Source organism: Thamnophis elegans, chromosome 4 (assembly GCF_009769535.1).
Source record: "Thamnophis elegans isolate rThaEle1 chromosome 4, rThaEle1.pri, whole genome shotgun sequence".
NCBI classification, from domain to species: domain Eukaryota; kingdom Metazoa; phylum Chordata; class Lepidosauria; order Squamata; family Colubridae; genus Thamnophis; species Thamnophis elegans.
In genome coordinates this window covers 56,499,966-56,516,227 of record NC_045544.1, presented here as the reverse complement: position 1 = coordinate 56,516,227, position 16,262 = coordinate 56,499,966, and the positions used below count along the sequence as shown (strand labels likewise).

The 16,262-nt window shown below is 44.0% G+C and overlaps 1 protein-coding gene across 1 annotated transcript in view; it reads left to right on the top strand.

Annotated features, from left to right (window-relative positions):
* Window positions 1-933: 933 nt before the first annotated feature.
* NOX3 (NADPH oxidase 3) overlaps window positions 934-16,262 on the top strand; it is a 40,309-nt gene continuing 24,980 nt past the window's right edge. Inside the window, exons 1-5 of the mRNA XM_032216738.1 lie at window positions 934-978; window positions 1,569-1,664; window positions 2,638-2,740; window positions 5,327-5,334; window positions 6,856-6,940. Of these exons, the coding sequence (XP_032072629.1) occupies window positions 934-978; window positions 1,569-1,664; window positions 2,638-2,740; window positions 5,327-5,334; window positions 6,856-6,940 (337 nt within the window). The remainder of the gene's footprint in view (window positions 979-1,568; window positions 1,665-2,637; window positions 2,741-5,326; window positions 5,335-6,855; window positions 6,941-16,262) is intronic.

Genomic DNA, 16,262 nt, shown 5'->3' with positions numbered 1-16,262 from the left:
ATTTCGGGGGGGGGGGTCAAAAGAAAATAAGACGCTATTTTCGGGAAAACATGGCACTTTAATGGGAGACTGCTAGGACTGTGGACTAGGCCTGGAACATTGTGGGGGGGAGGATGGAAAAAGGGAATATTGAACCACTTTTCTATGGTTGATAAGAAAACTACAACATAGTTATTAAGTTACCAGGATCCAGGCTTAATCTGAATTTTTTACTTCATTATAATACATATATACATATACATATACATATACATATACATATACGTGTGTGTGTGTGTGTGTGTGTGCGTGTGTGTGTTTGAAGTGGGTTTGCTGGGCTTCAGGACTGCTGATCTCTGCTATTACAGTGCTCCAATTCAAGGCAGTATCTTTACCAGGAAAATGGAGTCGCTTAGCTTCTGCACCACATATCTCGACATCAAAGCAGGCTAGCTTGACTGAGCCATCTGCTGTAATGCAAGAGAAAGGAGCCTCTGAGCACGTGCAGCCATGTATAGAAACCCCCCAAGCAAGGAGGCCGCTTTGATCAGTGCATCACTTTGATCAAAGCCTTGCTGAAGCAAAGTTCCCCCTTTCAAAACTCCACACAGCTCTCTCTCTCTCTCTGCACTTCCTTTGCTTGCAGCTGGAAGAAGAACTCCAGGGCATCTCTAAAGTTATTATTTGCCGTTGTGTAGATGATTGAGGGAGGGGAAGGCCTCATTGATTAGAATACACGTGATGTATCTTCCATGACTTGCTTGTTCGTTTCACAAATCACAAAGTCTCTTCCCCTTGGAGATTGACATCTGGTAGAAAACTCTTAATTAGAATACCGTATCCCTAGGTTGCAGTTCTAGTGCTGAATATGCAGTGCGGGGAAGATCCAGAGGACTCAGTGGGCATTACAAGGAAATAGCAAATCTCTGCTAGTGCAGAACAAAGAAAATCAAGATGGGGATTTGGATTTTGAATGAAAGTTTGTCAGTTCTGCTGGTTGTAAGTATTCATAATCAAGCTACTGAATCTGATAAATCTGATAAATCTGATAAATCATTGGTTTTTGGAGGGGAATTATTGCATTTTTGCTACATTTTTTAGGCTTTCTATAGCGTAAAAGTTATGGTGGCGAAGTGCAGTCCTGCTATCTGGGCAGGTGGCGCAGTGGTTAAATGCAGCACTGCAGGCTACTTCAGCTGACTGCAGTTCTGCAGTTAGGCTGTTCAAATCTCACCGGCTCAGGGTTGACTCAGCCTTCCATCCTTCCGAGGTGGGTAAAATGAGGACCCGGATTGTTGTTGGGGACAATATGCTGACTCTGTAAACCACTTAGAGAGGGCTGAAAGCCCTATGAAGCGGTATATAAGTCTAACTGCTATTGCTATTGCTATCTGTTATTCACCTCCTGGATTTGTAAAATGGAAAGGGGAGGCCACAGAGAAGATGAAGCTGGCTTTTCTGTTGTTTTTCTTTTCCACATATTCGCGTTTGTGAATTTCTCAAAGCACCAAGGAAGACATTTCTAAATCAATGGGCTTAAAAATAATTACTTGAAATCAACTAGTGAAAACCTTTCTATTCTACCGCAGTTATTGTGGTTCGGGATAAACTTCTACTTGTTCACTGACACATTCTTCTGGTATGAATCCGAGGACGCCTACCTCTACACACGTGTTATGTTGGGTGTGAGTAAACTTCTTCTGAAATACCTTCTGGATCTTTTATTTAGCTCTCCATCTATTTTGTTATTCCACCCAATCCCTTCATTTGCCCAACTTTCCACTGCGTCTTTGTTTCTGTATACACCTATCTCTTTACCTTGTCATACTTAGCAACTTTGCTTGTCCATTGTCCAACTCCCCGCATACTGGCTGAGGACTTTTGAGAAACAATGGACTAGATTCATCAAAATAATTGTCTTACGGAAATTTATTTTAAAATTATTTCCCTTTATGCATGTGTGGCACTTCAAAAATATACAGTTTCTAATGGGTCATGCAATGCATGGGAGGAGGAATTTAAAAAAATCTATCCATTACCTACAAACTCTTCATTCCCTACCTCAATACTTCTTAAGCGAACCTCCTCTTTTGCCTTCTTTCCTTGCTGCAGAGGCCACTTTTTGTGTTTTAATAACAACAGAAATGGATTTTCTCTGTGGTGATCTGTCCCTAACATACTTTTAGATCTTCCAACAATATCAGTAAATCTGAGTAGCTGAATGTTTCCTCCTTGCTGCTGGTTGCCCTCTTCCTTTCTTTATTTTATAGCTTAGAGCCTTCTCCAAAGAGCTAGGCCTTCACATAACATTGCTAAGGTAGGATTATTTGTTTAACCATTGTAAGCATAATTTATTACCTTATTTGACATTGCTGAATTTACTTGCCAGATAGCAGGTCTTAAGATCAAAAATGTGACTGCCAGATATTTTGCTGATACCAAATAATTGGCCAACCTTTTTTAAAAAAAAAAACATTGCTATACTATTTAAATCTGAATGTCTTTGTCTCTTTCTTTCACTGTAGACCATATCAATCATTTCATCCAAGGTCATTTTAGGAATTACACCTTCATAAATAAACAAAAAGAGATGTGATTGTTTTGGCATGTGAAGTTCTTAATTTCACCTAAGTAACAGTTTTGTTCTCCTGTACCTAGTCTGCACTTGCATGGGCAAGAGCTTCTGCTACTTGCCTCAACTTCAACTGCTTGCTGATCCTCCTGCCAGTCAGCAGAAATCTCATCTCCTTCCTACGGGGAAGTTTTGTAAGTAGCGTCTATGGAGATTCTCAGTGATCCAGGTTATTGTTGTCCCAAAGTTACCTTTTTCAAGAGGTAACAGGACTTTCTTGTTTTGTTTTTGTTTGAAGACGCTTCGTTTCTCATCCAAGAGCTGAAGAAGGTTCTTGGATAAGAAGTGAAATGCCTTCAAAGAAAACAAGGAAGTCCAGTAGCTCTTGGAAAAAGCACCTTTGGGACTTTTATAAGTAATGTTTAGTGATGGTGGTAGTCTATTTGTTGTCTTTTTAACTCTTATTGTCATGGTTCAATATTTTAGTATACTTTCATATTGTGTACTAGGAATACCTCTTCTTCTTCAAGAAGAAGATAATCTGTAAGATTTAGTTGTAAATGGATAATGTTGGTAAGTAGGTGCTGGTAAGTAAATATATCTGGAGAAAGAGCTCAGAAGGTGATTTTGGGCAAATCCTCTTTCTGAGCCCAACCTATCTCAGAGAGAGATAGTTGTGGGCATAAAATTAAGGGCCTCCTAACCGTTGGCCTTTTAGAGGAAAGTGAGGATTAAATGCAATAAATAAAAGTTTATCAAAACACACATTAAATGGAATTGATGCATAATACTGGCTTAGAGGGCATTCCCACTAGAGAAATGTTTCAGCAGTATCTTTTTTCCCATGGCAACTTTCTATATTCACTAAACAGGGTTTTGAATTATGAAATTGAATCATGAATCATGAAACTATAATAAAGTTCCAAGAGGGAAAAGAATTGGCAAAAATTATGTCTCCCATCTTTTGTAGTTATCTTTAGATCTCAATTTGTTCCAGGGAAAGAAGAAACTCCTGCATTGTTGGAAAGGCAAGTCTGGATAGACTTTGATTAGCATAGTACATAATAACTTGCTTGTTGATGGAATGAAACACAGAGAAAAAGATGCATGAATGCATCTGTTAGATATGATTATTATCACTTTTCATTATGGAAAAGAGCCAATTCACCAGACAAGAGTCACAGGGAAATTATCCATTGTGATTTTTATCTTGTCTGAATTTATTGTTTCATTGTACCTTATAACATTCATAAAGCTGAAGCCTGAAACAGGATGATCTTGCACAAATGAATAATGACCATGTGGATTTGTTTGCACCATATCTTCTAACCTAGTTAACTCTTGTGGTTCACAACAAAATACTGTGGTGCTAGAATTTAAGGCAATTATATAGCAGAAAATTCAAAGCAACCTTTCACTATTGTCATTCACATAATTCTTTGGAAAAAGCTGTGACCTCTATTTCAAACTGGTTAACAATGTAATACAGAAACTGCATATTGGCCAGTATAATGGAAGTGCTAATTATGAAATGGATGAGTTCTGGAAAAAAATCTGCAAATAGGAAATTATTTAAGACATTTAAAAATAAAATAAACTGCTTAAAAATGTAGCCTTTTGTAACACAACTGCACAATACATATATTTGTCTGCCTTGTAATGCAGTAACAATTCTATATGGCTCTATTTTTGCTTTTAAAAATATGTTTTAAAGAAAAACACCTGTAGTCTATATCAATTAAATACATAGTGCAATCTTTTTTTCCATAATAGAAAGGTTTATAACTTTATCAATACTATTTTAACCAACAAAACTGTTGCTTTTCCAGTATGCAAACAAGTTATATATTTTGGAGGTGCAACTAAAAGACTAAATATTCAACCTCTTGAATTGTGGGCTACATTCACATATAACATATGTAAGGTGACCAGATTTTCAGATTGGTAAAGAGGGACACCTTTGACCGGGTGGGGGGGGGGGGGGGTTGATTAAAAATTTTATACGGAGCAACAAAAATTTTCATACGACGCAAAAATAGTATTGTAATGGTTTTTTTTATTTCAACATAACTACAATTTACAAATATAAATTGTAACTGTTGCCAAACATCCGAATTTTGATCACAGGACCATGAGGATGCTGCAACGGTCGCTAAGTGTGAAAATGGTCGCTAAGTGTGAAAAATGGTCATCAGTCACTTTTTTCAATGCCATTGTAACTTTGGTCACTATACCACCTTTCTTGCCACAGTTCTTAAGTGAATAAATGCAGCTGATAAATTAGTAACATAAGTGAATCTGGTTTCCCCATTTGACTTTGTCAAAAGGTGATTATATGACCTCAGGACACTGAAACCATCATAAATACGAATCTGTTGCCAAACATCAAAATTTTGATCGCGTGACCATGAGGATGCTGCAACGGTCGCTAAGTGTGAAAATGGTCGCTAAGTGTGAAAAATGGTCATCAGTCACTTTTTTCAATGCCATTGTAACTTTGGTCACTATACCACCTTTCTTGCCACAGTTCTTAAGTGAATCTTAAGTGAAGATGTTATATCTTAAGTGAATCTTAAATCTTAAGTGAAGATGTTATACAGTAGAACCTCTGGTCACGAACGCTTCTGACCAAAATATTCACATTCTCCCCGCTGCTGATTTCCCCTTCTGCACCATTTTTTTTTTGTAAGCACCAAATTTCCAAAATTAGGTTTGATTCATGACCAAATCAGTTTGCGACCAAAGTTATGGAACGAATTATGGTTGTGACCAGAGGTTCTATTGTATTCATGCCTTTACATACTCTATATCACCTCAAAATGTTGCACAGCCTTCATAAGTTTCTAATACAGATAAAATTAAATACAACATCAAAACCATAAAAAAGTAAAATTAACCTGGCTGGAAAATCCTATGCCTGTCTTGCTATTATTACTGACACACTTGCTGCAATATTTGATGACTAAAAGAAAAAAAAATATTGTTAAAGTGTGTATTATGTTCACTCCCATGTCTTGTCTGCTGCGTTGATTTTGAATTCATTAAAAGAGTTTATTTTACATCAAATCCCTCTCATATTATTCTCCTATGTTCAATAAACCCTAAGAGACAGCATACTATATATGAAATTCCTGTAACTGTATATTTAGTAAATTGTGGAGCTGGGTTTATCCAATTAACTCAGTTTTTGGACTTGAGTAATCACATACAATAAAGGAAATAAAACTATTTAGAATGAAGTGTAGTTGGCTATTTCTGATTAAGGGTGTCATGCAGAAACAATTATAGTTTTGGTCAGGAAAATACCCTTAAAAAACCCTTTTGTTCTTTCAGGGTTTTTTTTAATGATTTTTCCATGGCACATCACATATTGTTTTGAATAAAAAAACAGTAGCTGCACATTTTTAAAAACCTACATTATTTTAAAATGCATTAAAAAATAAAAGAAAAAAACCCAGCACACTTACCAGAAAGTTTCTTTTCCCACCATTTTGAGCAGTCCTCCAACCTCCGTGCCCCTCCCCTCCGGAAAATCCAGGAAGCAACACTGGCGACCCCTCTAGCCATTTCCTGCAGCTCTATGGTACTAGGATCATTTTTTTTTCTTATAAAATGAGGTAAACGTGATCGGCGTGGGGGGAGGGGAGAGGTCTGTTTTGTTGCTTTAACGTTTTAATATCTTCAGTGAAAGTACTGAGACAGAGAGAGAGGTTAGACAGGGTATCTTTTGTCTTGCCCCGGTTAGGATTTCTTAAGCAAATCCACTGGGCTTTCAACATGAAGCCAGAAAAAAAATCGGGACTTTTTTAAAAGGCAGAGGGACGCGGGAAAAATTGTTAAAAATCGGGACTGTCCCGCTGAAATCGGGTCATCTGGTCACCCTAAACATATGTGAAGCTAAAAAAGCTATATATTAGCATCATTTACTAAAGAAATGAGCCCTGTTAAGCTATGGACTTTCTTTTCTCTTTATCTTTTTGAAGAGGTTGTACATTTTTGTTCCCAATTTTATCAGCTGCAGATTAAAAAAAAAGAACAAACAGTGATTTATCCACATTTACAATTCCTGACCAAGTCAACTTCATATTATGGATTATGTACTTTGCTTAAATAATTGTGTGAACAAAAACTCTACTTTAGATTGAAAAACATATAATCGAAGATGGAGGAAAACATCTAATCTCATTCTTTCTCATGTATTATGAGAGGGAGGAGAGGAATGAGTATCATAGTTACTAAATTCAAGCTTAGAGTCATGCAAATGAAATAAACATGATTTAAAATACATCTTGGTTTTCATCAAGTGTCGCAGGACAATACTGAGGAGACAACTGGATAAAAATATCACATTTCACAAGATAATTGCCTATGGAGTAGCTGTAAATGCAAGTAAGTTAGAAAACATTTTGCCTGCAATATTACTTGTTTCTATCCAGGATCATACAAATCCAGCATATTAGCTGCATGCTTGAATAATTCCACTTACCTCCCAATGCTCAATTATTGTGGATCAGTGGAAGTTAACTTTGGAAAAAATGTTAAACTAAATTGCTATCCTTGGAGTTAGCGTACCAGATTTCCTATGGCAATGACTTTAGTTGTGATGGAAACCATTTCTGAAGTCTCTCCTAGCTTTAATGGAGTTGGAATTAATGCAATTGTTTTGAAAATGGGAGCCCCATACAATTCTTATTACCACCATTATTTACATTTCTATTTCTAGCTTTAATTGAAATAGGAATATTTGTGCTTATAGTGTACATGTAGATTTTACTTACTTTATTTTCCAGCAGTAAGGCACGTTTATTGTAAATAACAGTACAACAAAGATACTGTACCACAGAGACAATACAAAAATAAAAGAACATTAAGCCTTTGATCCATCTTGTCTACTATTCTGGTATTATAGCATGGCCAACCAGGTATATTCAGGAAATTCGCAAATATAGACAGGGGGACAATAGTCTTCAATGATTGTTCCCTAGCAGCTGGTGTTTAAGGTATATAGTCATTCCTTGTTTAGTGACTACCTTGGTTAACAACCATTTGCAAATATGATGGTAATAAATGGTAACTTTAAAAAATCATTTCCCAACCAATGCAGGCATTTACAACCAAATTTCATATCCCTGACAACAATGCATACCTAAGGGAGAGTAACACTGGTGTAGATGAGAGAACTGTATCTGAATGACACAGCAGTGAGTGGTCTTTGCTGTCTGTCTGTCTAACTGACTGACTGACTGACTGCCTCTGCCTCCCCCCCACCCTGCCTCTCTCTCATGTTCACTTCATGAGCATCTTGCTTAATGACCTGGTTGATAGAACTAAATGAGGAGTGGGTGTCTTAAGATGGAGTAAATTACACTATGGCTAAAAGCCATTGATAAGCCAATACCCTTTGATTTTGTCCAAAACTTTTTAAAGCCATTTAAATTGGTGGATATCTGAATCTGATGACACCACCATCTTGAACAAATCATGCAATATATAAAAAATCTCAAGTCTTTCCTTTGATCAGTTCTGGATCATTTGCATTCAGTTTCAGTTAATAATGCCTAATTCTAACATTGTAAGAATGTTAAGGGGAAAATATAATTTTTTTTTACCCATCTTCTATGCCTGACATGCATTAATTTATCTCCACTTTGCCTACCCTTACTCTCTTTGTTCACAGCTCATAAGGAACATTTAAACAATAAGATGAATGTTTCAGTCATTTTACCAAACAGGTGCTGATGTTTCTTAAATCTAATATGGCATAATTCCTGCCAGAATCAATGAGCTGAATATTTGTTCTTTGTTTTGCTGAAAACCTCAAAAGAGTATGGAATTCAGAATATGCCACAAAGCAATATGATGAGATGCTTCTTTATCATGGACAGCAATTTATCAATTTGCTTTCATCGTATGAATACATTCCTGAAAAATGTGCACACATTTCTTTTTCTTAATTAAGAAGTCATTCCAGGAATAGAAATCCATTAATTTGACTTATTTTAAATTTTCTCCTGTAAGAAAGTAAAAGTGCACCAAACTACATTGACTGCGCTTTCCAATTTAAGTTTAAGAGGTTAGGCATGAAAGTTATTCATAAAGCTGGAATGCATTTCAGTATGTATCACATCTTTGTGTGTGTGTGTGTGTGTGTGTGTGTGTGTGTGTGTGTGTGTGTTTATATTTATATTTTAAAATCTTGCCTAAAGTATCTCCCAGAGTAATGGAAGAAAGAACCCATGACAGTTATAAAAGGGTGTCTACACTCTTATTTTCCCATAATTTTAAATTAAAACTTTTAAAACCCAAATACCCAGGGTTGACATGCTTTGGGTCCCATCAGTAAAAAAAATGTCATGTTATGGCACCCAGAAGACATGCTGGGTTTTTGGAGAATTATCCCTCCTGATACTACATGGCTGTTCTGACCTAGGCTTCCTAAGATCATGAAGCAGACTCCTCATCCTGATACAACCTCTTTTATTTAGGTTAAATAGAATTCCTTTCCAGCAAAGTCCTAGCGAACAGTCTTTGAGGTTTGAGGTTTTGAGGTTTATTCGATTTATATGCCGCCCTTCTCCCAAGGACTCAGAGCAGCGTACAACATTAAAAGAAACACATACTACAAAAGTTAAAAAGAAATTAAATAGGATATCCCCAAACCCAATTAAAATTAACAATGACACATTTTTTTAAAAGAATTCAAATTAAAATTAACAATAATCAATACTTTGATTTGTTTTGTTCAGGCCAGGCTGGCTTGCTTGCTGGAAAAGCCAACTTTTTAGGGTGCGTCGGAAGGACCAGATGTCAAGGATTATATGAAGCTCCGGGGGCAGCTCATTCCAGAGGGAAGGCACTCCCACAGAGAAGGCTCTCCTCCTGGGGGTCACCAGTCGACACTGTCTGGCCGACGGCACCCTGAGGAGGCCAACTCTGTGGGATCGCACTGGACAATGGGAGGCTACCGGTGGCAGTAGGTGGTCTCGTAGGTACCCTGGGCCTAAGCCATGGAGCACTTTAAAGGTCATAATTAGTACCTTGAATCGCACCCGGAAGACAACCGGCAACCAGTGCAGGCCGCCGAAAAGGGGTGTGACATGGGAGTACCTGGGTGCCCCCATGACAACCCACACAGCCGCATTCTGGACCAGTTGAAGCTTTCGGGTGCTCTTCAAGGGCAGCCCCATGTAGAGAGTGTTACACTAGTCCAGGCGAGAAAGGACGAGGGCATGGGTGACTGTGCACAGAGCATCCCGATCCAGAAAGGGGCGCAACTGACATACCAGGCGAACCTGGTAAAAAGCCCCCCTGGTCACGGCCGTCAGGTGTTCTTCTAAACTAAGCCGTGTATTCAGGAGGACGCCCAGATTGCGGGCCCTCTCTGAGGGGGCTAAAATTTCTCCCCCTATCATCAAAGATGGAACAAGATGCACAAATCGGGATGATGAAAACCACAGCCACTCCGTCTTGGAGGGATTGAGCTTGAGCCTGTTCCTCCCCATCCAGATCCGCACAGCTTCCAGGCATTGGGACATCACGTCGAGGGCATCGTTTGGGTGGTTTGAGGTAAAGATGAACAGTTGGGTATCATCAGCATATTGATGATACCGTACCCCAAAACCACGGATAATCTCACCCAGTGGTTTCATATATATGTTGAACAGGAGGGGTGAGAGAACCGACCCCTGGGGCACCCCACAAGTGACACGCCTCGGGGTTGATGCCTGCCCTCCAGTCAACACAAACTGCGACCAATCTGACAGGTAGGAGGAAAACCACCGTAAAACGTGCCCCCCACAACCCCTCGAGTCGTCGCAGTAGGATACCATGGTCGATGGTATCGAAAGCCGCTGAGAGGTCTACTAGGACCAGGACAGAGGAACAGCCCCTATCCCGGGCCCGCCAGAGATCATCGACCAATGCGACGAATGCCGTCTCCGTGCTGTATCCGGGCCTGAAACCCGACTGAAACGGATCCAGGTAGACAGCTTCATCCAGGGACTATGGAAGCTGACGTGCTACCACATTCTCAACAACCTTCACTACAAAGCGAAGGTTGGAGACCGGACGATAGTTGGCTAAAGAAGCTGGGTCCAGGGAAGGCTTTTTAAGGAGGGGCCTCACCACCGTCTCCTTCAAGGCGGTGGGAAAGAACCCCTCTCTCAAAGAAGCATTGGTAATCGCCTGGAGTCAGCCTCGAGATTTTCATGAGATTTCACAACCACAGACCTTTATCAATCTTGGAAAGTTGCCAAGCTGATATCTTCCAAATGCCATGCTGTAGCAGCAATTGCTTGGCAAGAAGTCAGGAACAGTTCACCAACAAAACCGCAAAGCCCTTATCCGCGCTGACATAAGCGCGGAGGGCAAATCCGCGCCTTCCGAAGCACTCAGCACTCTAACCCTAACCCTAAACCTAACCCTAAACCTAACCCTAAACCTAACCCTAACCCTAACCTAACCCTAACCCTAAACCTAACCCTAAACCTAACCCTAAACCTAACCCTAAACCTAACCCTAAACCAAACCCCTAAACCTAATCCTAACCCTTACCTTAATTTAAATCGGCTTTCTGTCGCCGCGCTGTTTTAAAGAGCCCTTCTGTCTCCGCGCTGTTGTCGCCGTGGTGATGACGTTGCGGTGATGACGTTGCGGTTTTAGCGATGCGGTTTTGTCGCCGCTATTTTGACGAGCGCAGTTTTGTTGGTTTAGAGGTTTAGAGAGGTTTATTGGGATTTATATGCCGCCCTTTTCCCTGAGGGGACTCAGGGCGGCTTACAACCACAGGGGAGGGGAAGTGCAAGGTCAAAACAAACAATTAGTGAACAAAAGAAAAATGATAAAACACAACTTTCATTCAGCAATCAAACACTCGGGCGGGTGATTGGAAACCTATTCCCAGGCCTGCTGGGAGAGCCAGATCTTGAGGGCTGCGCGGAAGGTCTGGATCGTGGTGAGGGTGCGGATCTCCATGGGGAGCTCGTTCCATAGGGTCGGGGCAGCAGCAGAGAAGGCTCTCCTCCGTGTGGTCGCCAGTCGGCATTGACCGGCTGATGGAATTCGGAGGAGGCCTAGTCTGTGCGATCTAATTGGTCGGTTTAGGGAGGTAATCGGCAGAAGGCGGTCTCTCAAGTACCCAGATCCACTACCATGGAGTGCTTTAAAGGTGGTCATTAGTATCCTGAAGCGCACCCGGAGACCAACAGGTAGCCAGTGCAGCTCGCGGAGGACAGGTGTAACGTGGGCGAACCGAGGTGCGCCCACTATCACTCGCGCGGCTGCATTTTGGACTAGCTGTAGTCGCCGGATGCACTTCAGGGGCAGCCCCATGTAGAGCCCATTGCAGTATTCCAGTCTAGAGATCACAAGGGCTCGAGTGACTGTTGTGAGGGCCCCCCGATCTAGGTAGGGCCGCAACTGGCGGACCAGGCGAACCTGGGCAAATGCCCCCCTGGTCACAGCTGACAGCTGGTGGTCAAAAGTCAGCTGTGGATCCAGGAGGACTCCTAAGTTGCGGACCCTATCTGAGGGGTATAAAATTTGACCCCCCAGCCTAAGCGTTGGTGTATTAGCCAAATTGTTGGGGGGGAAACACAACAGCCACTCGGTTTTATCCGGGTTGAGCACCAGTTTGTTAGCACTCATCCAGTCCTTAACGGCCTCCAGACCCTGGTTCATCACGTCCACCGCTTCATTGAGTTGGCACGGGGCGGACAGATACAATTGCGTATCGTCCGCATATTGATGGTATTTTATCCCGTGCCTCCGAATGATCTCGCCCAGCGGTTTCATGTATATGTTAAATAGTAGGGGGGATAAGACCGAACCCTGGGGTACCCCACATGTTAGGGTCCTCAGGGACGATCTCTGCCCCCCGACTAACACCGACTGCGACCTGTCCGAGAGGTAGGAGGAGAACCACCGCAGAACAGTGCCTCCCACTCCCACCTCCCGCAGTCGTCGCAGAAGGATACCATGGTCGATGGTATCGAAAGCCGCTGAGAGGTCAAGGAGAACCAGGATGGACGCATAGCCTCCATCTCTGGCCCTCCAGAGATCATCGGTCAATGCGACCAAAGCGGTTTCTGTGCTGTAACCAGGTCTGAAGCCGGACTGGAAGGGGTCAAGATAGCTAGCTTCCTCCAAGGCCCGTCGAAGCTGAAAGGCCACCACCTTCTCAACCACCTTCCCGATAAAGGGAAGGTTGGAGACAGGACGAAAGTTGTTTAAGATGGCTGGATCTAACGATGGTTTCTTTAGGAGGGGTCTCACCACCGCCGTTTTGAGTACGGCGGGGAAGTGCCCCTCCCGAAGGGAGGCGGTGACAACCGCCTGGATCCAGCCATGTGTCACCTCCCTGCTGTTAGCCACCAGCCAGGAGGGACACGGGTCCAGAATACAAGTGGAGGCACTTACAGCTCGGATGGCCTTGTCCACATCCCCAGAGGCAACTTCCTGGAACTCAACCCAGAGTTGATGTGGCAGATGATCCTCCTGTGTCTCAGCTGGGTCTACTGCGGTGGAGTCCAAGTCCGATCGAAACCGAGCTACTTTGTCCGCCAAGAATTGAGCATAATCCTCAGCCCTACCCTGCAAGGGGTCTCCCGCATCCCTCCTATTAAGGAGGGAGCGGGTTATCCTGAACAGGGCGGCTGGGCGTGACTCGGCGGACGCAACCAAGGAAGAAATATATGATCTTTTTGCAGTTCTTAATGCTCGAACATAGTCCTTGGTGCAGGTGGTTAAGAGTGCTCGGTTTGCCTCGGACTTATCCGACCTCCACTGGTGCTCTAGGCATCTCCTCCGGCGTTTCTTCTCCCGGAGTTCCTCGGTGAACCAGGGAACTCTCCGGGATCCACTGACCCGGAGGGGCCGTAGTGGCGCAATCCGGTCGAGAGACTCCGACGCCGCCGAGTACCAGGCGGCAGCCAGAGTCTCCGCCGAACTGTGGGCGAGGGTATCAGGAATAACCCCAAGCTCCGTCTGGAACCTCTGAGGGTCCATAAGTCGCCTGGGGCGGAACCACCTGGTCGGTTCCTCCTCCCTACGGTGGGGGTTTGGCCTCCGGAAGTCGAGCCTCAGTAGGCAATGGTCTGACCACGACAGGGGTATGATCTCATTACCCCTCAGACCAAGATCACACATCCACTGCTCCGAGAGGAATACGAGGTCGAGCATGTGACCCGCTGCATGGGTTGGGCCCCGAATTACCTGGGTCAAGCCCATGGCTGTCATGGAAGCCATGAACTCCTGCGCCCCGTCAGAGCGTTCACCGAGCGATGGCAAGTTGAAATCCCCCAGAACAATAAGCCTGGGGAACTCAACTGCCAGCTCGGCTACTGACTCGAGGAGCGAGGGGAGGGATGCTGCAACGCAGTTGGGAGGCAGGTACGTTAGCAGCAAACCCACTTGACCCTTGAGGTCCAACTTTATCAGCAGAGACTCACACCCGACAAGCTCCGGAGCAGGGACCCTACGAGGTAACAGAGACTCCCGGATTACAATAGCCACACCGCCACCCCTTCCCTGGGCTCTCGGCTGATGAAGCACCTGAAATCCCTCTGGGCACATCTCTACGAGGGGGACTCCTCCTTCTGTGCCCAGCCAGGTTTCAGTAATACATGCCAGGTCTGCCCTCTCGTCAACAATTAAGTCCCGGACGAGGGGAGCTTTGTGAACAACAGACCTGGCATTTAGCGACAACAGCCTGAGCCCAGGGTCCTGACTACTCGCGCCATCTGGTCTTGGAGTGGGACTCCTAGGGCCGGAAGGAGGGATCTCTGTAATGTAGCGAACCCTCCTTCCCCGGTAATGGCCAGCCCTAAGGTCCCCGCCGTATCTGCCTCTCCCTGTCACGACCGCTATGCTCCGACCCACTCCCATGTCCATGGCCCCCCCAACCACCCCGGTTCCTCCCGCCTTCCCCAGCAGGTCCTCCGAGTCAAACATTCTCATTTATCCACTCTAACAATCCCACGTAAAAATTTAAAACATATAAAATACAAAGGTAACAATTACTAAAAGTGGGCCATTCATTCAATTCCAAACAGCTCCCATACACTCAACATTCTATTTAAAAATTGCGCAGTTATAATATATAATAATATGGAAACAGTGGAGGAAGCGATGGTCTGCTCCTCTCCCTTCTTATGTCCTGGGGAGATGTCCTTAGCCACCACGTCAAAAGTACGTAGTATGTAAGGTGGCTGTAGCCAAACAAAATTGAGTGTAAAGCTCCAGAGTTCGTAAATGGCTCCCATATAGTCTTGTCCCACTGGTGGAGGTTAGCGGGCTGTATATTCGAAAGTCTCTTTCCCAAGGATATATAAGGCCCCCAATGTAGGGGACCAGAGTTCGAAGCTGACTTGCACCGCTCTTGCAAATGGAGGAAAAAATGCTGGTATTTTCGGGGCTCAATCCTTGTCCCTGTAGCCGCCATCCTCTATCGCTCCCTGCCAGTTGGCCACAATCCTACTCCTCCTAGTGGTTAGGTGGGCAGGGAGCAAGGTCCGGAGGGGGCTACAACGATGGTAAATAGTAAAGCAGCAGATGACAAATAATAAAATAGGTAACCAATAGTAAAGTGAGCAGAGATAGATCCGAGGGGGGGGGGCGTCTGGGGCAGTAGCAAACCCAGCCCTTCAATCTGTGGATTCAATGCAGCCTCCAACGGCTTCCGACAGCCCCCTTCTTTAAAATAAGCTAAATCAAAATTAGTCCCTCTCAGCTCACTAGTCACCAAGACTCACAGACGTACAGTCACAGTCACAACCACTCAGCTCCAATGAGTCAGTAGGCTGGCTGAAAAGGAAGATGTAGAATGTAATGCTGTGAGTCAGCTGTTTGGGGCCGCCATTTCCTCCATGCTTTCCTCCACAATGTTTTTCTTTTCAGCTTCAGCAGCTGCTATTCCGCTGCTCTGGGATGGCTAATAGGACCAGGGGCCAGTAGGTAATTGGCCAAGGGGCTCACCAGCAGCACCAGGGGCTTCCAAGAGATGGTAAAGTGGTGGGGGGGGCTCCGGACGCCCGCGCGCCGCTCTCACCGCCGCGCGCCGCCGTCGCCGCCTTCCTCGCACAGCTGGGTGGCCCGGGCTGCCGCTATAATAAGATACGAGCCTCCGATTTTCAACGGGTCCTGTGGGTTCCGAAGCTCTTAGGCTCTCCCAGGAGCTGTTTCCAACAGTTTTTGCGGTCCGTTTGGAGGCTTCCCGGAGCTTTTTTTCGCCAGGTTGATGTGGAGCGAAAAGTCCGGTCGCCATTCCAAACCCGCGCATGCGCAGTAATCCGTTGGGCCACAGTCAGGAACAGATCTTTACCCTAATGAATTAATGGTCTCCTGCAAACTCCCCTTCCCTTTCACTCCTCTTTATTCCCTATGGGAGAGGCCATTCACCATTCACCTGTGCCTTTACTCCTAAGACAGCCCTTGTTCCTTAACTGTTTTCTTCTCCTAGCAGCTCTGTGCATGTATACGTTGGGAACAGGCTCCAGCTATTCTTCTGACCCACTGATATCCGACTCCGAAGGCAGCTGATAACTGTCAGACAGCCCTGGCCCCATCTCTACCTCTGATGCAGAGCACTCATCAGAGCCTTCCCCAGACTTCAAAACTGGCCCATGTTCTCCCAAACCTTCTCACTTCTGATTCTGCCACCAGCTTCACTGGCCACTGGCGGCCCACAATACTGGCCATGATCCTAGGAGGGTCT